Source organism: Falco rusticolus, chromosome Z, assembly GCF_015220075.1.
Source record: "Falco rusticolus isolate bFalRus1 chromosome Z, bFalRus1.pri, whole genome shotgun sequence".
NCBI lineage: Eukaryota > Metazoa > Chordata > Aves > Falconiformes > Falconidae > Falco > Falco rusticolus.
The window spans coordinates 19222572-19249605 of NC_051210.1; the positions used below are offsets into that span (position 1 = coordinate 19222572).

General features: G+C 41.4%; 1 protein-coding gene across 4 annotated transcripts in view; it reads left to right on the forward strand.

The window, feature by feature from the left end:
* The window catches only part of TNFAIP8 (TNF alpha induced protein 8), a 68784-nt gene that overhangs the window by 23007 nt on the left and 18743 nt on the right, over positions 1-27034 (forward strand). The window contains exon 1 of one of the 4 annotated variants that reach the window (XM_037374038.1): positions 21949-22052. The exons of the other annotated variants lie outside the window; for them this stretch is intronic. Within the exon in view, the coding sequence (XP_037229935.1) occupies positions 22022-22052 (31 nt within the window). The 5' untranslated portion in view covers positions 21949-22021. Of the gene's footprint in view, positions 1-21948; positions 22053-27034 lie in introns of those variants that run through there. 4 annotated transcript variants of the gene reach the window in all.

Sequence of the window (27034 nt, forward strand, 5' to 3'; positions counted from 1 at the left end):
AATTAACAAGCCCTACAAAATGTGTCCTCCAACAGTACAGGCAGATTGTTTCATAAGCTTTTGACAGATTTTTGTGATTAACAGTTGCTCCTTATGAAAAGAATGTTTAAACACTCAGTCTGTGGGGACATGCGTTTTGGAGTCCTCAGTCCCAGTGCTAGCGGAAGCACCAAGTCGCTTTCATAAGAAATCTGGTGGTTTACTTGTCCATCAAAACACCTAGAAACTCATGATGAACAGAAGCTCTCAGTTCTTTGGTGAGAATATTTTGCTTGCAATTTTTAGCAACTGAAGATGTAGTTGGGGTGTCTGTCCGTGGTGCTTCTTCAGTGCACTTGTGGGGTAGGGTTGTTGGGCGTCTACATATCTGTTCCAGGAGTTCTGAAAGCCCTTTGGAGATCGCAGGAGATTTTCCAGTGAATTACCCTAAAGCCTTTGGGACACAGCATTATTTTGCAATGCTGTTTCTAAAAAGTAGATCTGAGCAGAATAGATTCAGGTTGGTTTGTTACCCATCAAAAGAGGTTGTTGGAGCCTTTGACAAGCATTTGCAAGATAAATGCTGTGAGGCTGTGGAGGTCCACAGTACTTAATCAGCAGTTAGGAGAGATGAGTAGATAAAACAATTGCAGTACAGTCCTCTGGCAGACCGAGTTAATATATAGCATCATGATAGTGTCTAGACCAGTTTTCTTTTCTGATTTCAAGTTTATTTTTACAATATAGATAGATAGATAACTTCTGTTTTTTTAGGACCCTTAATTTAAGTGCTAGTCCTTAAAGACTAAAAATAAATTTGGTCTGGTACTGTAATAGGTAGTTCTGCTTAATTCCACAGAGGAGCAATATATAAGAAATGTAGATAGGTTGATACTGAGACTGGATCCAGTAAATAAGAAATAAAGCATTTATAAGTTTAAAACATGAAAAATTTGCACAAATGTTTGAGTAAATCCCATGTAAATCCTTTAAGTAAATGTTGACATTCTTAGTGATTGATATGATGTTGTCCTTTCTTATTTACATATTAGTTATACAAGCTAAAAGCTTTAATCTAATGAGTTATGAAATGCATTTCCCAAGTTACAGATTTATGAATGCTTAAATGTGTTCCTGATCCTGCCTGTTTATATTTTTCTCTATTTTTATTTATTAACTCCAATGCTTTCTCAAATTCTTTTGTGTTGCACATGGTTATATACAAGCCACCCAGTGGATCCCAAGCTGCAGATGGTCACCAGGGTGGCTAGTGGCAGTACTGCTATAGATGTCTTGTGCTTTTCCTGCTTTTCACCACGGAGTGTAGAGTTCTGGGACAAACAGACCTTTGGTCTGCTCTGGTGCAGCTGCTCATTGTGTTTGCAAGTGATTTCTTAAAGCAAGGAAAACTTAGCTGCATTTTAAAAAATATGTAAGTTCATGGCGGAAAAGCCACTCACGCGTATGCTTCACTGGTAGCCTTATTTTTGCAAACATCCAGCCAGACCTTCAAGTTTGAAACAGTGCATGAACTGGGAATTTTTTAGTGCTGTAGGCACTGTGTGTTTTGCCTAATGTGTTCTGAGGTTTAAAGGTAGGGTAAAGAAAGAGTCAGATACTGACTGACACATACCACTGGATCTTTCACTATTATGAGGAGAAAGAAAAAAAAAAACCCCAAAAACCCAAACAACTATGAATTGTGACTTATGAGAAGATTCCCCAGCTCCTTCAGGGGTGGGTAAGATTAACTCAGATAGCAGATAGACTTGTCCCATCTCATAGACTGTATTATAGTATCTCCTTAAAAATCCTGGCAGTCCTGCCGATGATGATTGTAGAAAAGAACTATCTGAGAAACTGAAAAAGTCTGTGCAGCCAAAGGTCTCCGAGATCCTGACAAACCTCAGGGTATTAGATGTTCCCTTTTCACAGTCAGAGGCAGCTTTGGCTGCGGTGGCCATAAGATGGTGAAGTTCAGGATCTGAAGAAGAGAGAGCAGAGGAAAAAGTAGGACCATTGCTTTGTATTTCTGGAGAGCAAACTTCAACCTCTTCAGGGATCTGCTTGGAAGAATCCCATGGGATATGGCCTTGGATAGAAGATGGGTCCAGGACAGCTGGCTGATGTTCAAGTATCACCTCCTTGAAGCTCAGGAAAGACCCATTCCAACAAGCAGAAAACCTGCACAAGACAGCAGGAGGCCTGCATGGATAAGCCAGGAGCTCCTGACTGAACTCAGACTTAAAAAAATGTGCAAGAGATGGAAGCAGGGACGGCGACCTGGGAAGAGTACAGAGCTGCTTTCCAAGTGTGTAGGGATAGCATTAGGAAAGCCAAGGCTGACCTGGACTTCACTCTGTCAAGGGGTTGGAAAGGCAACCAGAAAGGCTTCTACATAAACAGTAAAAGGAAGGCGAGAGAAAATGAGCCAGCTGCTGAATGGGGCAGGGGAACTAGTGACAAATAAAAGACTGAGGTACTCTACCCTTGCTGCACACTTAAGCTTAGGGAGCACTTAAACAGATTGGATGTACAAAAGTCCATGAGGCCTGGGAAGTTGCATACACATGTGCTGAGGGAGCTGGCTGATGCCATTGTGAGGCCAATATCGTCTAAATTCTTTCATGGCAACTGAAAGAGGTTCCTACAGACAGGAAGAAAGCAAATGTCACTGCTTTTCTGCAAGAGGGGGGATATGGGCAAGTAGAGGCAGGTCAGCATCACCTCAGTTCCTGTGAAGATGATGGAACAAATCTTCCCGGAAAGCATTTTCAAACACATGAAGGATACGAAGGGCATCAGGAGCAGTCAGCATGGATTTACAGAGAGGAAACCATGCTTGCCCAACCTGGTGGCCTTCTACAGTGAGATAGCTTGGTGGATGAGCGGAAGGCAGTGGATGTGATTTACCTCAACTTTGTTAAGGCCTTTGACACTATCTCGTTCTCCCATAACATCCTTTTAGACAAGCTGACAGACAAAGTACTGCTTAGTTGAGTGCATAATGAGGAGGTTTGAAATCTGGCTGAACAGCCAGGCCCACTTTGTCAGTGGGACAAAGTCCAGCTGAAGGCAAGTCACTAGTGATGTACCATAGGGATTGATACTGAGGCCAGTACTGTTTAACCTCTTCATTAATGACCTAGATGCTGGGACAGAGTGAACCCTCAGCAAGTTCAGAGATGATAAAAACTGGGAGGAATGGTAGGTGCACCAGTCGGTTGTGCTGCCATTCACAGGGACTTTGACAGGCTGGAGAATTAGGCTGAGAGAAGTCTCATAAAGTTCAGCAAGGAGAAATGCCAAGTCCTGTATCTGGGGGGAAATAATCACGTGCACAAGTACACACTGATGCCTGATGGACTGGAAAGCAGCTCTATAGAGGAGGACCTGTGGGTCCTGGTGGACACCAAGCAGACCATGAGCCAGCAGTGTGCCCCTGTGGTGAAGGCTAGCAACCTTTTGGGCTGCATTAGGAAGACACTTGCTAGCAGATCAAGGGAGGTAGTAATTTTTCTTTTCTCAGCACTGGAGAGGCCACATGTGGAGTGTTGTGTCCACTTCTGGGCTTCCCTGTACAAGAAAGATATGAACTTACTGGAACAAGTCCAACAAAGAACCACAAAAAGTATTACAGGACTCTTCATGTGAGGAGAAGCTGAGAGCTTGTTAAACTTCAAGAAGAGAAGCTTTAGGGGAATCTTATTGATGAAGAAGAGGGACCCAGATTCTTCTCTGTAGTGCCAGTGACAGGACAATAGGCTTTGGACACAAATTGAAATGTATTAGGTTATCATCTGGACACAGGAACACACTTTTGTACTGTGGTCAAACAGTGGAATGGATTGCCCAAAGATGTTGCAGAGATATTAAAAACCCAACTGGATGCTGTCTTGGACAACCTGCTTTAGCAATGGCGTTGGTCTAGGTGATCTCAGCAGATGCCTTCCAGGCTTAACAAATCTGTGTTTCTTTGATTTTGGTGACTACTGCAGTAACAGTGGAACCAAATCTGATACTGTATTTTACCACAACTCATCTTAGAATTTCATCGGAACTTTATATTACCTCTCCTGCATCAAAGAGTATTATACTCATAAGAGGAGACCTTGGCTTTTTGAGCATCAGCACAAAAAACCTGTAGCCTCAGGAGACATTCAGGTCTCCCTGGTGATATGTTCAACAAGAGAACACAGCATCCAGAGTCAGTATGGTCCTTATTGATGTATGTCAGCCTCACTCTGCTTAAAAATAGTGTAAAAAATACTAATTTTTAGTTTATTTGTATTCATACAAACTCAAGGTGCTTCCCCTTTCACAGGGACAAGAAAAGATGTAACCACTTGTTGTTCTCAATCTGCTGCAGACATCTCAGATAGTGTCCTCCCTGCTGCCTCAGTCAAGGGTAGCATACTCCTCCAACATCTGCTGCTACCATGAAAGATCTTTGGCCTTTTCCCAAAGCTGTTGAAATGTGTAGTGACAAGTTTGAAGAATCTGACAAAAGCTCTGATGTTTTCTCCTGGTATCTGACTGCTATGGAAGTCAGCATAGGCTACTGCCAGATGTCGGAAGCAATGAATAACACTGTATTTTACCTATACGAAGTTCTTGGGAAACACAAGTTTGGCATGGTTTTACTGCTTAACTCAGTGGCTTCTTCTTTATCCATCTTGAACTGACTTCCCTCATTACTGTTGGCTATGAAAAATAACTGACAGCTTTACTTTGCTTTTTTTTTTTTTTTTTTTCATAAATCTGTGTATGTCCTGCTGCATGTGATAAAACTGGTATTTTCAAGCTACTCTACAGATTAGCACAGTAAGTTGAAATTGTTTCTGTCAGCATTAACAGTTTATGTTCACTAGACTTACATGTTTAAAATAATTCCATTTTCTCAAAGAAATAAGCTGATTGCATTACTATTCCAGAAGATCATCTTGCTTTGAATTTTCCCTACAAGAGCAGTCACAACAGCAAGGACTTAAAGATCTGCCATTTTTGGAGCTCCTCTTAATTTTCTTCCCTGTCTCTGAAAAAAGCTAAAACGTAATTTAGTCTTCTCTAGAACCCCACATTTAGCCTCTGTTATTCAACATTATGATCACTTGTACTCATCCATATATTCAGAAAAGGAAGCAGTGTTGTTGCTGATAAGGACTGTCTTTCTGTCTTTGCTTCCAACTGTGTCTCACTACATCATCTCTGAATTATGTGGGTTTTAGGTTTTTTTCTTCTTCCTCTCTTCTGCATTTGGACACAGACTGTACATTTTCCATTTTACTTACAACAGTGTCATCATTAACATTACGTATGTTTATGATATCCTGCCTAACTATGGTGGAATGTGTGATGTCATCAACTGACATAGAGTCTCATGCCATATTCCACATAAATTGATGCAAGGCATCAACATGAATACAGCAGTGATTGCAATCCTGAGAATTTTAAATTCTTTTTGAACGATGCAAGGCTAGACAAGGTTTTGGGGAACTGTCCATCCAGATTAAGATGACATGGAAGTCACTCTCCTCAGTGTGGTAGCACACTTGGATGGTTAAGGCACAGCATTTCCGTATACCTCTGCACAGCAGCTCAATGCAGTACAGAGGGCTGTCTAGCATTTTCCCACTGAGTCAACAGCTGTCATGCTTTAGTGTTGACAGTTAACAACCATAATGTATCACATAAACAGAAGTATGAGATCTTTCTCCTGTGTAAGGAAGTCATTGACTTTTGGGAGATCATCTTACAAGATAACTCAGTTTGGTTAAACATGTGGGCTGCTAGTGAGAGGCTTAGGACAAAAGTTCAAGGTAACACATGTTGAAGTAAGAATTCCCAAGTCATACCTGTCTTTTTACTTTAAGAAGTGATGGCTTTTCTGTTTCTGAGCCTATTGTTTCCCAACATTGCAATTGGATGCCTTCCTTCCCCCCTCAGTCTAAGGTACTCATTTCTACTGAGCATTTCTGCCACTTCAAAATCCCTAGAGTGCTGGGACAGCTTCCCTTCCCAAATCCTTCCCCTTCCCCTTTTGTCATCTGGATTGTTTCAGCCACATAAACATGTGGGCTTCTCAGCCCCCTGAGTTGCACTTCTCAATTTTAGATACAGTGTTAGTCTATGCAAATGATATTCTGTGTTTACTGTCAGGCTTCCATTGGGTTCCTTAGTATTTTCCATTGATCATCAGTTTCAGAGGGCGCCTTAATTAGGTATCAAAGTCTTTTGCAAATGAGCCTTTCAAGGCTGCAACCACGAGCGTTCTGGAGGAAAAGGAGGGTGAACATGAATAAGCACTGGCCTGAAAGAGACATGAAGGCTGTTTATTAATCATTAGAGGTTATTCCAGATATAGTCCATATTCAAATTCATAGTTTTCTGTCTTTCTGCCTCAAGTGCTGTCTGAGTTTGAGATTCAAAGATTGTAAGGAAGCTGAGAACGCAGCAACATGTTCCAGCTATTTGTGTCCTCCTGGAAGGAGGAGATGTGAGCACATCTCCAGTCCCGGCAGCTCTAGTCATGCTTAGTGATAATGTGAGTGGACAGTATCTCTGAAAGGAATTGGTTACTGGTAACACACATTTAAGTATATAGCAGAGTTGGATTTAGAAAGCACTATGGTTTGTGGGTGAAGTGTGTATGTCTTAGGAATATTTCTGAACCGCATACCAGGTAGGCAGTTGTTTAATATTGCTGTCTCATTTTATAATACATCAGGGTTTATAAAAAACAGAATGATAGCACAGGTTTGGGGTGGATGCTGAATATATTCACTGACTGTTAGCATTCAAAACAAGCATTTAGACTAAAAATAAATCCTTGATTTTTGTAATGAAACTGGTCCCCAAAACTTTCTAAACACTAAAATGCATATAAAAATAAAATACATATTTCATTTTGAGGGAATATCAGGTATCATAAATACAGTTAAACAAGAGCCTTGCAAGTGCCTTCACTGATGCTAACTGTTGATGTTTTTTGTTGCTACCTGGATTTTTATCTTTCACAATGTTACTAACCTTGTTTTTGATGGAGGCATATCAGACGTTTTCATCAATAGCTAGTCTCTGCTTCAGTGCAGAAACAGGTACTATTTGTTTGTTGGGGGCTGACAGTTTCGCTCAGATACAGAACATATAGTTTCATTTGTCTTATTTAGTCAAAATAACATTTATGTCTAGTTTGAGTTTTAGTATAAAACACCTGTGAATAATTAACTTCTCTGTACAGCCAATTTTAGTTATTTATAGTTACAGTGTTTGTACCCTAAGAAACCAGTACTATGTAAAATCAGAAATTTCTTGCTTTATACCTTGATGGCTTTGCCAGAAGAGACTAGGGGAGGAAAAAGCTACTGTCTTATTCACTAGGGATTTCAGCACACAGCCTGAGGTCAGATGTCAGGGACCCCTGAAAAGAGCTGGCCAACTGACTTGGGATTCACCAGTAGGTTAGGTGAGGACTTGCCTGAGCATCAGTAGGAGAAGCTGACATGCGTGATGTCCTAGTTCCTCTTTGGAGAGTGACACCCTACTTTGAAGGGAAAGGCAGTGTCTGTGTTGCTCCAGAATATGTATCCTGGAGCTTTCACCTCTGAAACAAGCCCTTTTGAAGCACGGAGATTGCTAATACATGAATCCAGACTAAATATCAGTTTTGGGGTTTGGGGTTTTTTTGTTTATGTTCTGAAATTAGGAACAGCTTCAAGATGATTAACAATTCTTATTTCAAGTCTTAGTCAAGGCTGAGCATCTCAAACGCAGTTCAGTTCTAGTTTAATTTAGAAAACATTTGGTGAAAAGCTGTAAGTATCTCTGAAGCTGAGATCAGATAAGAGGAACATAAATCTCTGGTCATCAAATATTTTACTGTTTTTCAGATCTTTGTTGCACAAACTTTACAAACTATGAGTGGTTTCTGTTTTTTATTGTGCACATTGGCCTGTGTGCACCTATAGTTCTGCAAAGAGTTTTAAAGCTATGTTTAAAGGAAGGAGGTGGTATTGATGTGGAACGCTTTTTGAAAGGTAAATAATCATAGATACCGTATTTCAAAGGATCTGGAAAAATAGATAGACAGTAGGTACCCCACAGGTGCTCTTGAGTGTGTGTGCATGGATGCATCATCAATGAAGGTTCCACAGAAACCTGTGTCACCCAGACTTGTGCAGGGGATACTGACATTTGCTATACCTTACCTCTTGAAAACACCATGTTTCATGCTGAGCGTACTTGGTTCTTAGAAACAAGAGAAATAAGAAAACACATCCACTTCACAACCCCAAGTCAAAGCAGCAGTGTTACCAATTGATCATTGCAAAATACCAGTTCTGATTAGCAATGTTTTTTAAAACTTTTTGACACTGATTTTCTCCAAACATTATATTAAGACAGATACCTTTATTGGTGTTAGATACATGCATGTTTTAGTGCAGTAGGTTCTTTTTTTTTTCTTTTCATTAGTTCTCTATTCATTTACTATTAAAGTGTTTGTATTTCACCTATTTCTGATTAGTATTAGAAAAAATGCCAGGGACCCTCTATGACAAATAGGAATTTTTGTTTCTTCCTTGCAGTGCATCCTACAGATGAGATGGATGTCCTTGTCTTTTTTTGTCATGCCTGTGATTTTTACAGTGAAGTTTTTTCTTCTCTACCCTTGATTCACTTTGTTTGATAAACTGATACACTTACTTCTAGATTTCCAGGTATCTGCATGTGGAGTCTACTGTGTTTAAATTCCGTAAGAATTTTTAAAAGAAATTAGATTGTGTAACGACTGTTGAAGAGCTATCTTGAATTGGTCACAAGCTTGAAGGTCAGTCTGCATTTACACTGTAAACTGAAGTAAAAACCACAGAAGATTGTGAAACCAAACTCTCAGGAAATGGGGAAACATGATGGCTTTAGTATTATGTTGCCCAAACATGTTTGCTGTTTAGTGTCAGGTAAGCTTCTGCTGGCTTTTTCCTGATGTTAAAAATAAGTTATGTTATGTAGGTGTTGGAACGATCTGTTTTGGGAAGGCATTGTTTTAGCTTTGAGTCAAATATATTTGTAGCCTGGCCTCATAATGCTACATTCCACTTCGGCTTTTCTGTCCATCGTCTAGACTTGCTACTGTTTTCTACCCACAGTCAACTACGCTAAGATCAAGTAAGCCAGTTTATACAAAAATCCAATTTCAATGAGACAGCTGTATGGCCAAGTGAATGTACGAGCATTCTGCTGAATAGATGATGTTGTTCTGCTTTCAGTTAATGTGTTCTTTGGTACCATTCTTCTAGTTTCACAGTAAGACAATCATGTCATATCTGGTATTTGATAAAGAATAGAGATATATTTTTTCAATTTTACTTACAGAGATGAAAGGCTTGATAACTCTACATCGGCTTAAATATGGATCAAGATGTTGGTGAAAAATCTTACATGCTTAGATAGCATTGCTTAGAGTAATGGAAATGTTTTAAGTGGTGGCAATTCCTGCTTCATCTTTTTTCATGGGGAATGTGAATGCATTTTTACATACATTTAGGATTAAATGCTTTAAGGCAACCATGAAGTAGAAAACATAGATTCAGTATTTGTTTTATTTTCTTAGACTTCTGAAAACGTGATAGGCAAGTATCTCTTCCCAACACTGATTCAACTAGAATATCCTAATTTATCTTACTGCAGCTCTGTTAATATAATTTAAGTGCACTTTTTTTTACATGCCTGCTAAGGTTTTCATTGACATGCAGAAAAAACACAAGTGACTAATACTTGGGGGAAAAAAAATTGGGGGGGTGGTCCCCAGATAATTGCAGTTTTACAGCATACACAGAAATTATTACTGTTTTCTAAATTTCTGTAAACCGTCCTTTCTCCACCATTTAAGTGGCTTTTAATTTTCAAAGCGAAAAATTCTTTTGAATTTTTGAATTCTCACAGAATTACTGAGATTTTGCCTTTTTCTGGAAGTGATATAAAGGAAAAGATTAATGCTTGGAGATGTTTTGCAGGCTTAGTGAAGTGTGTATGTACAGTCTTTATGCATGGCATTCCTTGGTTATGATGGGCATTTTAATTCTGCCTAGTAGAGATACTTGCGACTTCTTGGCATCAGGTCTTGTATCACTGCTGCACATCAGGTAAGAGGCCATCAGGATTCCCAGTGGTTAGATGGGGGCTCGGGCTCATTTCTCCTTTCCCATACCGACCTTCCCACTGCACTTTACCTCATCTGTATCTTGCTGGGGACCTAGGACCTGTTTTGGCATGACCTCTTCTTCACATAGGTGACTGCAGTGTGAAGAGTCCCCCTTCTCCTATTTTAATTACTGAAATAGGAGTGACCTGCCCCAGTCCAGACCCCTCTTTTATCCACTGTCCCCCTGAACATTATCTACTGGCTTCGCATGCACAACAGTCCTGTGCTTCAGGTGAGACTCCACTGACTTTGGAGCTGGGAAGGTGAGTTATAGCTATCTCAAAACCTCCCCTCCCAGGCGGACAAAAAAAAAAAAAAAAGGTTGCATAATCTCATTTCTGGAAAGGCAATGGCAGGATGGCAGGATAGGGAGGGGAAAAACATGCAGGCAGAGCAAGGCTGAACTGGATTGTTGCAGGCAGAAACTGGGGGCTAGGGATGAGCAACAAGGGCTGCACAGTTGTGTCTGTACCTTGAAGTGATACTTGAAATTTTAGTATGTTTTTAAGTTCATGGAGCCAAGTTGTTACCGGTGTATCATCCATTATATTGCTGTCTTAATTTAAGCATTCTCAGATAAACGGAAGTCTTTTTTCAAACATACCTGTGATTTAGGTTGGAAAAAAATGATAGATGTTTGCTGCTGCTGCATGGTGTGTTGATGACCAATTTCAGGCAATGGCCACTGTGTCAGAAGCATTTAGTTCTCCAGATTTACCATTCCAGCATGTACAGATGAAACACAATTTCAGCCTTTTTCTGAGCGTCGCAATTTGAGATGTTAACGTGGGGCTGTACGTGAAGCCGCTCGACTTTTTTACCCGCCCTTTGCTTCTGGTCCAGCTCTGTCCCCTGAGGCTGATGCAAAACGCGATGCTGAAGACCTGCTGGTTTTTTCTCAGGGCGCTGTTGCCACCTCGTGGCATTCGTCAAAAACTGCATCAAACGCTCCGTGAGCTACATCAGTCAGCCTGACGGATGTTAGGAGTGAGATGGATGTGGAATGCACAGGGGGGAGTGGGTGGGTCGTTTTTGAGGCTTTAGTTCTGTGCAACACTCAAAGGTTGTTAACGTGGGATTTCTAATAAAAGAGCCCATCCCTTGTGTGCCAACAGTAGCAGAGCCGGTGGTAGTCTTTATTCTTTCCCTTGTTCCATTTAGTTTCTAAAGTAGGTAAAGATAGTAATTATTGTCCATATTGAACCTCAGATTTTGGAAATGCACTGTGAAGTCCTCACCCTTTAGGAAGAATAGCAGTAGCACAGCCCCAGCAGACTGGCTGCCTCAACAGTATATCTTATTAAGTATGTGCCATAATTCAGCTTTCAGCAAACAAAATGTTGAGCAAGAAGACTAGGAAGTCTTGTTCAGATCTTGTATGCACATCTCTCTTTTTTAAAAAAATCTGAATCCTTGAAATAGTTCATGAAAGACTTGCAGTAACCCTGTGAAGTGGTATTCAGTTTGGCCTAGCCCCAGAGTGCAAACTGTTATTGTTGCTAAAGCATTTCAAAGCTTAAGTATGAATTCCCTGTAAAGCAGATAAAATACTTGAAAGGTTAGACATGCTTCTACTAAATAAACTTATCTGGGCTCAAGCAAACGTTCAAAAATTCTGAGTTGTTTTTTTTTTAATTAGAACTCACAGCAATCCATAAAAATCTAATACTGAGTTTTTAATGTAATGCTAAAAACCTAAACAGAGTTTACACCTGGAATTTTCTTACATTGCTTACTAGCATAAGCCTCCTTAATATAGGGAAAAATGAGCAAGGTATGGATTTTCAATTGTCTTAACTAGGTTAGAAATCAACCAAGCCTTTCTTTTGTAAAAGAAGTATTATTTTCAGATGCAATAAATTTATTAGATATTTATTTTTGAAAAAGAGAGCTATTTTAGGTTAAAATTCTTCTAGGCCAAAAATAAATATTAAAGGTTAGCTGTAACCGGGATCTTCCTTAAGTGGATAGCACATGCCTATGCTGGCACGGTAGGTGGAAGAGGAAGGTGATGCTGCTGTGTTAGACACTCACTCTTACTTGGACCAGCCTACAGTGCTGATCTCCCAAGTGGGTTTTATTTATAAAAATGTCACCACAGGCCAGGGAAAGGAAGTCTAATGCTCCCATAAATAATGAGTTCTTAAATTTGTTTGGGTATTGGGAACTGACTTTTCACCACTTGTTCAGTATAGTCTTAGTTAAGATTTTCCCTGAAGAAATCCAGTTCTTGCAAGTATTTTTCCAGATTCTTAATGTGACTTCAGTCTAAGCCTTAGGCAAATAATAAACCGATTTAAAACTGATTTGGAACATGCAGAAATCAGTGTGGCCCTTTGAATGAACAGCACTTAATTAGGTACATCTGGCTTGTGATTGTAAACTATAGCTGAACTGAATTTTTAAAGAGCAAACTCAGCTTTGGTTTAATATCCATTTTAATCCCTGTTTTAATCTTTTTAAATTAGATTTCCACTAAAAGGAGATTATTCTCATACCTTGGTATTTTTTTGTTCTGTTTGATTTGCAATTTTATCTAGATAAGATTGTGTTTGATATGCAAGTGTTATTTTGACTTTTCGCATGATTAATGGCTTTGGCATCTACAAGAAAAAGGGCATAGTTTGATTGTTACGCATTAGCAAAACACTAGGATCATTCTTTTGGGACTGGAACACAGCCCTCGCAAACTGAGACACATGTGTTTTCCCATATGTACACTGCTTTTATATGAGCAAACCCCTTCCTTTTTTAAGGTAATAATTTTCTGTTCTCTCAGCATCACTGCCATACCTTTTAAAGAAAGGAAAAAATGTACCTTATTAGCCATACACTCCAGCAGCACTGTTTACAATGTAATGTATTGAACAGTAGTTCAGGCATTTTGTTTTCAAGCTCTTTTTTACTTTTGTCTATGTGATATCAGATTTTCTGGTTTTAATTAAAATATCCATTTCCAATAAAAATTGTTCAGGCACTGTGTTCTGATGCATAACTATCTGGCAATACTTCTTTTCTTATGTCTTGCTGAGAGTGGATCTGATGTAAGTGTCTCTTCTCACGGCCTGTGGTGACACTGTCAGTCTCTGTGTAGCACATTGACTCCCCACTCATATGGGGAATCTGAGACGCTTTGGTGTGATTTCTGTTTCTGATGCAGGGCTTTTTCATGTTTATGTTTTGGCATTCTGCCTCTCAGATTTCTTCTTAGACCTTTCATTTTTGCAAAGGCTGCAGTGCTATGTAATAATACAACCACTTTGTAAGAATTTTATCGTAAACTATGGAAGCTTATTTTTCTATGTGAAAAAACTAGCTTAGATCTGCTGTACTCTTTACCAGACTGGAGGACTGCATCTTCCTACCTCTGTTAGTGCAGTTCTCTTCATCACTGTGTGCCTTCAGTGCTGCCTTTCGCTTGGCATAGCTGTATCAGCAGTAGCAATCTGTGTGTGCTCCTTCTAAAGGAAAAATTAAAATAATGAGGGAAATTTTTGGTATCTGGAGAAACAGCGCTATAAGCCTGTTGCAGTCCTTGGTGCAAGGCCCTCAAAAGACAGATAACCTTTAATTTCTGTCATGTCCTCTATGAACTCCTGAACTTTCAGCAACCATCATTGATTATCACCTCTTTGTGGATAGCAAACAAGTCATTGAATGTTACTTAGCTCTTGAGAAATTGTTTTATAGTTGCTCCTGCACTGAATCCTTGTCTTCAGTAACTGGTACCTGCTGGATAAATAAGAGCCTCTCAGAGCATGGTGTATCTACGTGGCTACGGTAAATTTATCGCTATTATTAGTGGCTTTTTACAACATGATACCTATAGTCAAGGCTACAGAGTTACAGAGTTCACATTTCAGAATTCATGGCGTTGTTCTGTGTGTGAATTTGCAGAGTTGTTTTGAAAGAAAAAAGGCAAGCCAGTGAAACCTATTCTGAGGTGAGAGCAGTCTCATACCCCAGCAGTGTGCTGTTCGGTGACAAATGATGCTCATCTTGAGGCCAAGAGGTAGGGATCTGTCTAAGGCAGCATCCCAGTCTTATGCTGAGGCTGTGTTGTGGTTGAAATGTCTGATAATTAATGGCAGATGCAGACAAAGCTTATGAAGAAAGCTGCATTTTGAAGCTAAGTGAGGGTGTTTCCTCACCTTTTAACCACAGGGATTTTGAGTAGAGGCAACAGCCCCTGTTTTTAAAAACAACTGTTGTCACTAATTGGAAGCCAGCAATCTCAGCATGTTTGTAACAGGCAGACAGGTTTGGAAGATGCACACTGCACAGTAGTCCTGATATTTTGCAAGGTGGTTACTATTAGGTTGTCTTCTTCGGCTGTCGGCGCTGAAAGTACATAGACCTGATTGTGCAGATGAATGTTGTAAACTGTACTGATTAGACTAATGGGACTTTCAAATTGCATAGCAAAATTGTGTTCAATTTAAGCAGGTTCAACTTTATGCAGCCTTTCATGCATGTATCTTCCCACCATCTCTCTGTCCATTTTCTCTCTGGGAGAGAAGAGCTGAGGCGAGGAGCCTCTGTGATGCAAGTTCTACTGCATCCAAATGGAAACCAGGACCTGTCGCTTACATGCTGCTGCGTCTTATCCCTAACTTGGTGGGTTAATTGTGAATCAATTTGTCAAGTCGTACTGCTGCTTATTCTGTGAGTTCTTTATCAGAAAGGAGCTCTTTAGACATACTTTTGTGCGGCTTACTCTAAGGTGAAGCTCTGGGTTTGGCTTACTTTGACTGAAGGCCGCACCAGCAGCGTGGTGTGGGTTTGTATGACACTAGGTTTGCCATATATTGCTCTGGCTATTTGGAAATGGAAGAATGGACAATCCTCAATAAACCACAAGCAGGGTGGAGAATGGAAGCTGAACAGGAGGATATAGAAATATGTGAGGACAGCACAGGGGAAGGGAGGGGGAATAGGATGAAGTGCTGGATGCCAAGCATGGTGCAGAAGCTGTTGAGGTGTCACCTGATCTCTTGGAGCTCGACTTCTTATAATTTCTTAACCACATGGTAGAAACAAACACCCAGGTATCATTTGTGGGTCTGCCCAATAGGTGGAAGTATTGTGAGTGCTTCAGCAAGTGCCACAAGCATTATCTGAATTGGTCTGAAGTCTGTTGTGCAAAGGGGAAAAAATGAGTTCACAATAAGGAATAGAAAGCAGTGACAATGAGGCCAAAACCAGAAGTACCACTGCTCTTCAGATCTGGCTTATAGATCAACCTGCTAATGTTCTGGTTTAATCGTCTCTCTAGCTTTCAGTGGACTGAATTTTCCTAAGATATAAATAATACCTTGTATGTTGTTTATGCATGTGAGGACAAATTGCTTAAAAATTCTGCTCCATAGATCACTGAATCCTAAAATCGCTTAGGTTGGAAAAGACCTTTCAGATCATCAAGTCAAGTCCAGCCGTTAATCCAGGACTGCCAAGTTCATCATTAAACCAGGTCCCAAAGCACTGCATCTATGTGTTTTTTAAACTCCTCAAGGAATGGTGATTCCACCACCTTACCACCTCCCTGGGCAGCCTGTTCCGGTGTTTGACCATCCCTTTCCATGGAGAAATTTTTCCTAACATCCAGTCTAAACCCCTCCCTGGCACAACTTGAGGCTGATTCCGTTTGTCCTGAGACTTGTTATCTGGCAGAAGAGACTGACCCCCACCTGCCTACTATCTTCTTTCAGGTAGTTGTAGAAAGCAATAAGGTCCCTCCGGAGTCTCCTTTTCTCTGGGCTAAACACCCCCGGTTCCCTCAGCCGCTCCCCACAAGACCTGTGCCCCAGCCCCTTCCCCAGCCCCGCTGCCCGTCTCTGGACACGCTGCAGCCCCTCTACGTCCCTCTTGCAGAGCGGGGCCCAGACCTGAACAGGGTTCGAGGGGCGGCCTCAGCAGTGCCCAGTGCAGGGGGACGGTCACTGCCCTGGTCCTGCTGGCCACACTGCTGGGGACACCAGCCAGGGTGCTGCTGGCCGCCTGGGCCCCCTGGGCACACCGCTGGCTCCTGCCCAGCCGGCCGTCACCCAGCACCCCCAGGCCCTTTCCCACCAGGCCCTTTCCAGCCGCTCTGCCCCAGCCTGTAGCGCTGCGTGGGGCTGGTGTGACCCAAGGGCAGGACCCGGCACTGAGCCCTGCTGAACCTCACACGACTGGCCTGGGCCCATCGCTCCAGCCTGCCCAGGTCCCTCTGCAGAGCCTCCTGCCCTCAGGCAGGTCAACACTCCCCACCTGAGTTGGTGTCACCTGCAAACTCACTGAGGGAGCACTTGATCCCCTTGTCCAGATTGTCAATAAAGATACTAAACAGAACTGGCCCCAGCGCTGAGCCCAGGGGAACACCACTTGTGACCAGCTGCCAGCTGGATGTAACTCCATTCACCACCACTCTTTGGGCTCGGACAGCCAGCCAGCTTTTTACCCAGCACAGAGCACACCTGCCCAAGCCCTGAGCAGCCAGCTTCTCCGGGAGAATGCTGTGGGAGAGAGTGACAAAGGCTTCACTAAGGTCGACATAGACAACATGCACAGCCTTTCCCTCATCCTAGGGAGGTCATCTTGTCACACAAGGAGATCGGGAGATAACTGAGATGTTAAGAGTTGGGCTGTTGAGTGCTGTATGCTGAAAACAGTATTTCTGACATCAGTCAAAAACTGTCTAGGTTATCTTGATATATGTGTGTTTTATGATAGAAGATAATAAATAAAAAAAGGAGCGAAGTGTAGCTACAGCAACAACAGATGTGGTATTGTACCAAATCCTTTTAGTCACAGAATTGTATAAACAGTGCTTTTAAAATCACACAGCTAATCAAAACTCCTCTTTTTACTCTAAACTATTAAACCTCAAATTAACAAAATTGCATAAGAGTTGGCATTTGTTTTTGCTGTGCTCATGCTACACAGACAGTGCATATTGCACTGTCTTTTGCAATAACAGAAGTAACACAACTACAGATGGTGTTGCTCTACCTCTGGGTTAGGAAATAATCTTAAAATAGCTTATTGGTTTGCTAATTTGAATGTCTGTGCAACTGTTTAAGTGTATAACTGAAAGCAGAACAACTTTGATACAATGCAAGAAAACTGAAATTTTACTTTTTTCTGTGACTCTGTTCCCTTCTCTCCACATCTTTCTTCTCTCCTCCCTGTGCACCTTCATGTACTTGTGATGTCTGGGTGCACCTTCGCACACATGTGATGTCTGTGTGTGGCAACAGCAGAAAGCACAAGACAGCAGGTCAGGGCTGCACTGTTTGGCTCCTGGGAGGATGCCCGGTAGGTGGGTTTCTGCATCCTAGGAGATAGGTGGTGCTGGGGGAAGCATCGTCATCTTGCTTTATGCTGCAAGATCTCAGTGCTTGCATTATGTGCCTGTAATCCACACCCACTGAAGAGTGTCCGAAGTTGAAAATGTGTCAACATGAAACCCCTTGTAATCAGAAATAGGTACAACTTGGGGCTACAGGAGAGAGGTGGTGTCACCTTTCTGTATATTACTGCATGATTGCTAAATGGCAAAGTTTACATAATCCCTAGGTTAAATAAGTGTGGTATCATTGAGTTTACTCTGTGAAAACAGCTGGTTGAAAAACTCTGTTTGTGGTAGGACTGTAAAAGCCAGTACTTTGTTTAGCTATACAATCTTACATAGGACAGTGTAGTGCAACACTTCTACTTTCTCATCATTGATCCACACAACGTTCTCCATCTTTGCTACTTCATGGGTAGGAAAATCTCTACAGCATGGCTATTGGCATCGCATAAAGAAACCATAGCTGCAGTTACGTGTATTGTGATATTTCAGGGTACTTGTGTACCTCTGTCTTTTGTCTCACAGTTGGGAGTAGGGTGGGAAACCCAGATTTCCTCAGCCGCCGTCAGAGTTCTGTCATGTGGCTTCAAGTAACTCGGTGCAGTTACAGCCAGCAAAAGACATGTGGTTGTCTTGGAAAGAGACAATGATTGGTGGCTCTCATCTGTAGCAAGTTGGCATGGACATTATTTTTATTGTTTAAAGGTTTGCAACCCATTGAACATGACTTTTTCGAAAAGCAGAAGTTATCAGTTAACCAAACACGGGAGAGAAATTTTTTTACAAAAACCCACATGAATATGTAATACCTGAAGTGTTACATTACCACTTCCTTCTCTAGAACTGCTCTAGGGCTGTGCAGGGTTGTTTTTTGCAGTAGATTTAGTCTGGCTTCCATGGCAGCTGCCTCCTCTTGAAAGCTTCTTCCTGATACTTTCCATATAGTAGTGTTGCTTCCTCTTTTTTGTGAACCAAAACATTACAGTCTTTTTTGACATTTCGGCATCGAGCTTCAGAATCTTCTTGGCACTGATTTTAGCACCATTTTTGGGCTACTACGATTTTTATTATTTATTTTAAGTGTTTATAGAAGATGTGATAGGATTTGCCACCTGTGTCTCCATTAAGAAAATGCTTCTGTAAACAGAGCTGTCTCAGCATACATTCAGACACAAAACATGAACAAAGTTTTGAGCTGGGCTGGGGATGTGCTGACACAGCTACTCATCCTTTCACAATGCTCTGCGTGTTGCTGTAGTAAGCCAATGCCTGGCTACAGCCTATTCATTCTGTGGTAGCTCTGCCTTGGAGTTACCAGAAATAAGGACAATTTGCAAATGATGAGCTAAAACCCAAACTGAACCAAAACAAAACCAACTAAGTTTTTGGGGTTGTTTTGTTTTGGATTTTTTGTTTGGTTTTTTTTTTTTTGGTTTGGTTTGGTTTGTTGTTTTTGGTTTTTGTTCTTTTTTTTAAAGTAAAACCAGAAGGTTTTTGTTTCAGCAGAGAAGGGTTTAAAGGACCATAGTTCACTGTACCCAGCTTTGTGGCTTTTAGACTTTTAGCCACTTAATCTTAGTATGTAAACCCATTTTTTTGTCTGTGCTACACAAAAGATGTAATTTTTCTTTGGGAATTCTGGCCTTCACTCCAAGACACCATCTGTCCAAATGCGTGTTGGGTTTTCTGCCTTTCATTTTAGGAAGTTACTTTTCTTTTCCCTAACTGAATCTACCCTGTTAAATTTAGCTGTATCTATCGATTCTATTTTTAGAGGTTTTGTCATTCTTTGTTTTGGCTTTCCTACACTGCATTACATGCACAGTTTACTATGAAAGAAGGTTTCCCTTAAGCTTCCAGCCTGTTTACTCATCAAGGTATCAAAAAATCAGTCTGGATGCTTTGATAACTAACTGGTTCTTCCCTGCAGGTAAGGTAGTGCCATCCCTTACCTGGGTTCCAGCATTGTCCATGGATTCTGTTTACTTTTTGCCTGCCTTATTCCATTACTTTTACTGGCCTGCTAAGTAAAATTATTGGAGTTCGCTGGGTGTAAACTCTGAAGAAGGTGATAATGTCCTCATGACTGAATGCCAGTACAATTCACCACTTAAACTAAGGTCAGAAAATTAGCTACTTAAGCACTCTTCAGTCTGGTTGGGATCTTTTCAGCCAATGCATGTGTTTTGAAGAAGCATAACAACCAAAATGAAACATCAAAAACATTTCTGGAGTCTTAGTTGAGACCTGTATGCAGGAGGAACAAGGCTGAATGAAGAGACGTGTTCTTGGCTCTAGGGGAGAAAGAAAAACCATTGGGGTTTTGTTATCTGTGCAGAGAGGTTTAAGTTTCTTAGATACTTGAGAAACCTTAATTTGCAGAACTTGCTGACATTTAACCACAAGGCTCATTATCTCTGTGTCTGCCCGTCATCTAAAATAACAAAAGGCATCCATTTATTGTGTAAGTCTATTCATGCAGGGCTCTTGATACTGGCTTATATTATGGCTATTTTATCTCTCTACCAACACTCCCTTTGATAAAAGGTCCCCAAAAGCTATTGCAGTTCATCTTGACTAACACCAGGTTTCTTCCTATTCCTCTTCTTATTCTGTGTGGGTTTTTTTGAGTGGTTTCAACCTCCTAAACAGTAATTACCCCAGATGAATAATTTAAAAAATACGTTGGCTTTTTTTTTTTTTACTTGAAAATGTGGCTTCTTTAGCTAGTCCAATGTTGTAATTAGTTTAATACTATTATTTTTTTAGTAAAATACTAATTAATAAACTAATAAAATAAAAATATTTCATTCTCTGTGCTTTGAGGGATGTAGCTGCTGTGCTTTGCCACACTGCAGGAAACGATGAGGCCTGTAGAAGACACCTAGCTTCTTGAAGAATGTCCTTCAGGAACCCATTGAGCTGTGGTATTGCAAAAGAACAAATCACCAGTGTCACCATGAGCCTTTAACTAAAATGAGATCTGCATTTCTGAGGCATGGGAAAAGTACTGAGGAAAGAACAGTCTTTATCATTAATAAAATCACTCAAAATAGGACAAAAGTTGCCCACATTCTTAAGTATTATTTACCCTGGTTCCACAGCAACTTTGCCGTGGCTGAAAAGTTCATACCGCCTTTCCTGATTCTGTACCTTTTACTTACGAGACCATCCTACCGATTTACAGTCTTCCCATAAGCTTTAATGAATACAGCTGAATGTTACAATCTGAAATGTTTACTTATTTTTTCTCCTATGTGCCCCAACTTTGTGCAGCTAACATCTTTGGCTCTTTCTGACTTCATCTTGAAATGCACATATTTCTTCTACTTGGCTCCAGTAACAGGCTTGCTAACTGTTAATAGTATTACTTTCACAAAGACCCTGACAACCCTTCAGGCACAAGCATTTAACCTCGTGAGGGGGAGGTAGGTGGGATTTTGGTTGCGTGTTGGAGCTGACAGCACCATCAGGACTTCTCCTGAGATCACACTTATCCTTTTGTCTGAGCAATCATGTTTCCGTTGAGGTTTTGTCCTGCTTGCTGTCCTAAAAATGTATTAAATGACTAAGTAGGAAGAGATGGTTCCTTTTGACAATGATTTTACTGGAGGCTGTGCCAACTGGAAAATAGGCTTCCAAGTAGTTCCCCCCGACTTTGCTCTGAAGGCATGCGTGATGCAAGTTGGGGGCTGGCTGCAAGAGACCCTGGTTCTCTTGCTGTGCTGTGAAAGTGTCATGTAATAGTTAAAAATAATGATCTTTTCTAGGACGAAGGAGGGTCTGTAGCACAAAGAAATAAGTTTTTCCAAGGAGAAAAGTTGAATTGTTTCTTTCAGGGCAGATGGCACCATGCACTGAGCACGCGTGGAAGAAAAAATAACTATTTAACTTAAACTACCTGAAAGATGCTGCTTCTCGTCTATTAAGTGTGTATTTAGTCGTCCTATATCAGCCAGTGTTAATTATGGAGGCTACAGAACTACTTCCAGCTAATAACCAGTGTTGGAATGTACAGTTCAGGCTTAAAAAAATAACTTATTTCGATAGATCTTCCCGCACGTTAAGAGAGCCCCACCCCGGCGGTCAGTCGCGCAGCCGGGCGCTGCCCGCTCGCAGGGCTCGGGCCTGTCGCGGTCGCTGTCGCGGTCGCTGTCGCGGTCGCTGTCGCGGTCGCTGTCGCGGTCGCTGTCGCGGTCGCTATCGCGGTCGCGGCGGGAGCCCGCCCTGCCCACGGGCCGGCGGCAGCTGCTCCCAGCGAGGCGCGGAGCCCGGGAGGCGCTGGCTCCCACACCGGCGCTGCTGTGCCGCTGAGAAAGGGGCGGGATCCTTTTCAAGTAGCTTAGTCGTGATTTGCTGAATTCATAGACTTTTCCCCTTAAAATCCCAACCCCCTCCACCCCCCCCCCCCCTTTTTTTTTTTTTCCTTCTTCTGTGAGAAGTTGACTTGCGGCTGCTTCCCAGCGCGCGCGCCGCGGTAGGCTGGCGCCCCGTGCCGCGCTGCCGCCATGAGCTCGGGGGCTGACGAGCCCAAGGAGGGTAGGTAGGGTGGCTGGGCGCCTGCTGCGCGCGGGCAGGCACCGCGCACCCCGCGCCGCCAGCCCGCTCCGGTGCGCGCGGAGGGGGGGCCCGGCGCCACGCAGCGTGCTCGGAGGGGGGGGGACGGTGCCCTGGCACAGCGGCCCAGCCCCGCCGAGGTCCCTGGGCACGGAATGACCGCTGTTGGCACCCAGGGGTATCCGTCCGTCTGGGCAATGGCCATTTACTTGCATGCGGACGGCTGTTAGGCGGGGAGGAATGGTGTTTCAAAACACTGGTAGCAGAAGACCGAAAGAGGAAGATTTGTTTAATTTGGAAGCACTGTATTTTTCCACAGAAGAGGAAGTTGCATGGGGGAGAAGTGAAAGGTCATTATTTTGGGACAAAGCTTGGTGCCACTTACTTCCCTGTCCGAGTGAGTGTGCATGCATGCATGCGTGTGCGTGTGTTAAAGCTGAGGAGAGTGTGCCAGAGCTATAGGGTTTCATTTACTGCTTCTGGAGTGGAACGTGTGGAAGAGCTGGAACTGCTCCAACAAAAATACAATTATTCCCTAGTGTTGATTGGGAGGGGGTGCGAGCCAGAGTAAGACAGTAGGGAGTAAGCGGGGGAGGAGGAGGGCAATTTCCTGAAAGTGCCAATATACAAAAGAGCATTTATACAGAAGAGGGAACAGGGCAGTGGTGGGGTTATACACTGGATTTCTTAGAACAGAATTGATGTTTCATGATTATGAATAGTGCTTAGGGAGATTCAAACTTACGGAGATCCATTATAGCTCAGAAAAATAATTTTAAAACCTCAACAGATAAGCAAGCAGCAGGGCAACCTGAGGAGTTTGCATTTGATGAAAACAATAACTTTTCAGAATATTTCAGATGGTTTTCCTCTCACACTCTGTACAACTTTTCTCACTTGAAGAGTAACGTTACCAGGGGCCTCTATCTCCTTACTTGCATAAAGCAACTCTGTTGTTTTGCAGAAGAGTCAGCTTGGACTGAATCAAACGTAACACTAATTATACTGATAGAACCTGGTTCGTAATGAAGCATGATAGCCTGTGTCTGATAAGAATTACAACAGTGCTGTTTTCTTTTTCTTCTTTCATCTCATTGAATGAGCAGGTGAACTAAAAGGCGTTTCTTTTTGTTTTCCCAAGAAGATTCTGTAGGACAGATTTATCAAAAAGCAGAGCTGCAAAAATATTTCTCTATAGAAACTGTTTGAAAAAGGGAATATGTGAATAAGAATATGAAAATGTGAGCATTCTCCCTCAGTTTTACAGTAGCAGAGATCAGCATGCATGCCGTAGCATGAAAGATCATCTAGTTTCATACAGGAAGCTGCAGCCAATTTTACCAAGTTGGCTTTGTTTGAAATGTAGATTTTTCTTGTTGAAAGAAACCTCTTACCTTTTTAGATGACTCATATTCTTAAAATCCTTTGAAAATATTTTTGCCTTTCTGTACATTTCTTTTGAAACAATTTGAGATGCCAGGATCTTCATGATGAAAAAAGCACTTGGAGCAGGTGGCTGAGACTGGAAAGAAAGGGTAGCTTTTGGTTTGTTATTTTTAGCTGGGAAAATACTTGGGTATTGCTGTCCTGTGATTTTAATAGGTTAGAATGGAAAATAAAAACAGTAGCCGTTGTGGGAAGATGAGGTACAGATGTCACTGAGGTGGTTTTTCAGTCAGTCCGTAAATGTATGGCTGGTAATACACTCCCACTTGTAAAGGAATAATTTAGAAGATGCAGAAGAAAAGGGGGGTTAGTGTGTCTGTGAATAAAGACTGGGACTAACAGGTAAATACGTAGAAGTGCAGCTTTTACACTGCTTTGCCTAGTCTGATTGAACATAGCATGAAAGGTCACTGATCAAAATACTGAAAAATACTGTCAAAATACCTGTGGATTTCTCATGGTCCAGTGTATGTGGCATAAAACAGGCATTCAGAGTCTTTAAAGTAGCTCTGTTTTGTCAAGCAACTGCTTTTTGCATGAAGCAAATTGATGCTTCACAAATTCAAACTGAATTTGGGGCTAAGGCTTTTGACACTGAACATAAATAATCTGAAGTGGTTTACTAAAGGGGTGGTGGGTAATTTTTCCTTTAGGTGCAAGACTGAATGTCACTCTAGAGGAGAAATTCCGATTTACCCACAGATTATGAGGTTGAGCTAGGGAATTAGTAGGTGAAGGCCTGTGACACTATGGAAGGGGTAGAGGGTACACTTGGAAAATTATAAAGTAGTTACTTTACCAGATTCTGTACATTTCAAGGCCAGAGTTAGCGATGAAAGCATAGTGGTTAATCTGCTGCATGCTAAAAAGTGAAACAAGGACAAAGCTAGAGGAAAAATATTATTTTACTGTTGTTTGTAAACAAAGTCAGAATTTTTCTATTTTCCTTAAAGCAGACATGCTCTAGTGGCCCGGGCAGCATCACTGGCCAGGAGCTAGTGAAGGGATATGTGTAAGGAGCTCTGAAATTCGGTTGCAGCTTCCAGGCATGAATCTTAGACCATGTGTTGGAAGATCAGTCTGAACAAAAAGGAGGTTTGAGGGTACAGTAATAGCATCGAACATTGCGTGTGTTCTGACAGTGAACTGGTGCTGAAGTGAGCAATACTTCACTTCCAGCTACTTTATGCAATCGAATCACAGTATTTGGAGAACATTGGGATGTCTATAAAAGTAGGTCTAATGGGTTAATATAGATTTTTTTTTTTAAATCTGCATAACAAGATCAAAGTTCATTTTTACAGTAATAAAACCTTTACCTATGTTACAGTGAAACGCAAGGTCAGGGTCAATTTTGAATGGTGAACACCTGAAGATTTTCTTTTTTATACTTAATTGAACAAAGATAGAATCTTTGACCTCAAGTTAAATCTTACGTTTTTAGCAGGAAATGTGAGAAAAAAGACTGTATACTAGAAAGACAGTCATTACCACACTGTATTTCTTACTAATTGCTGGATATGGGCTATGTAGCAGTATATCTAAGCTTTCCAGCTTGTCTTTGATCTCTGCGTGGTCTGTATTAGAACGGTAACATGAAACAGGTTTTTTTTCTTCCATCATGCTGCTTAGTAACATTAGAACAGTCTTTGTATTCATCTGCATACCACAGTGCCGTGGTAAATGTATTTGTGTGTGTTGGTGTATGTATGGCATCAATCTGTACTGCATTTACAGATTCCAAGAACTGTCATGATGTGAATAACCCTGGGATATTTTCTTGTAGTTGCTTTTGCCCTGGATGAAACAAAGAGCATGGTAAAGAAGACTGTAGCATTTCAACTGCCAGGCATAATTTCAATCTGGTGTTGCATGGTGGCATGTCGTGTACCAAGGAAGGTACCAAATGGTTTCAGGCTGTTGACTCAATTCCTTTTTGAGATACGAAGGCAACGTTCTTAATGCTGTCATCTTAAAAATATGTATCAAGAATAAACCTTTTCAAATATATGATAATGCCAGTTAAAATTACTGTGGTGTTAACGAATTTTTTACATGGTATTTTTCAATAGAAGGAAATAGTAATATATGTTATGCTCCAGAAAACTTCAGCTTCATTCTACAGGTTTTATGTTGTATATTTAGAAAACAACTGGGGATAAATCTAATGTCGAAAAGGAAAAATAAAATAATAACAGGTATCAGAGTGAATGTAATACATAGCCTATGAAGTGATGGATATTCTGTTACAAACCTGGAAGCAGTGCATTGCACCTTTTATTGTGCTTAGTTTTAAGTACCGTGTTTCGTGGGAGAGAGAGATCTCTGCATTCCTGCAAGTGCTCACAGCTTTTTTAGACACAATTCGTGTTTTTTAATCCGAGGGAGATTACTGAGGAATGAGCTCACCTGTTTTGTTCCTTTTAGAGTGCAGCGCAGACACAGCGGTTATAAAATCACAGAGCGCTCACTGTTTTGAGAAGTCAGTACTCCCTCCCGTAGGTAGTCATGGATTTGCTTTGACATTTTGTAGTCACCTGTCATTGTGTCAGAGTTTTCCAGGGTAGAATTGTGTTCAGTTAGATAAGAGATTTTCTGCTCTTGTGCTCCTACAGGCCACTTACTCCATCCAGAACATAGATGGGAGTCCATAATGTATGATCCTCCATCTCACTGTCTTCAAAACTAGCATTTATTAGAATCTTTTATGCTTTTGTGACAGTGAATGGAGAGATCCAAACTGTGCAAGCAAAGCATTATCCATACAAGCAACTAGTACAGTACTCCCGTATATCAGACCCGCCTTCTCTCTCACCCCGAAGACTAAAAACGTGAGCTTCCTTTGTTTCACCTGCTTTTCGCCTACCCTCCCTTGTCAAAACAACAATCTCCATAAAATATACAGACCAGTGAAACAGGGAGCTTTTGTTGAGGGTAGTCTGAAAAATTCAGTTTGGGAGCAGGAAGAATCATCTGGCCCCAGTGAATGTGTCAGAGATCTGGGTTAGTCAATTTCAGGACATCTTTATTCCTCCGATAACTTTCCTACTGCCAGTGAAGAAATTAAAAGATTACAAGGGTCATACATGTGTACACAGCTCTGTAAAGCTGAGCAACGCTTAACAATTTGGCATGTCTTGTAACGCCTTCTATAGGCTATTAGAATTGAAGACTAATAGGACAAGCTAAAGGCAACATAGATCACTTTTAGCACAGAAAAGAAGGAAAAAAAGATGTAAGCTTCTGAGACATTGGAAAGAATTACTGCTAACCAGACCCTTTAATACCATATCACATATGCATGGGGAAAGCATTGCCAGAGGTAAAAATAGTGGGGGTGGAGCAAGATGATAACACCGTAATGAGGAAGGAGCAGTGGGAAATTTTGATGAAGTATACAGGCAAGTTAGAACTGCTAGATATTTAAAATGTAGTTTGGAGGATTGTACTTTTAATGAAGCAAGATACAGGGTTTTGACAGGAATACAACTGTCGTGGTTTGTAGTACAACTGCTGCA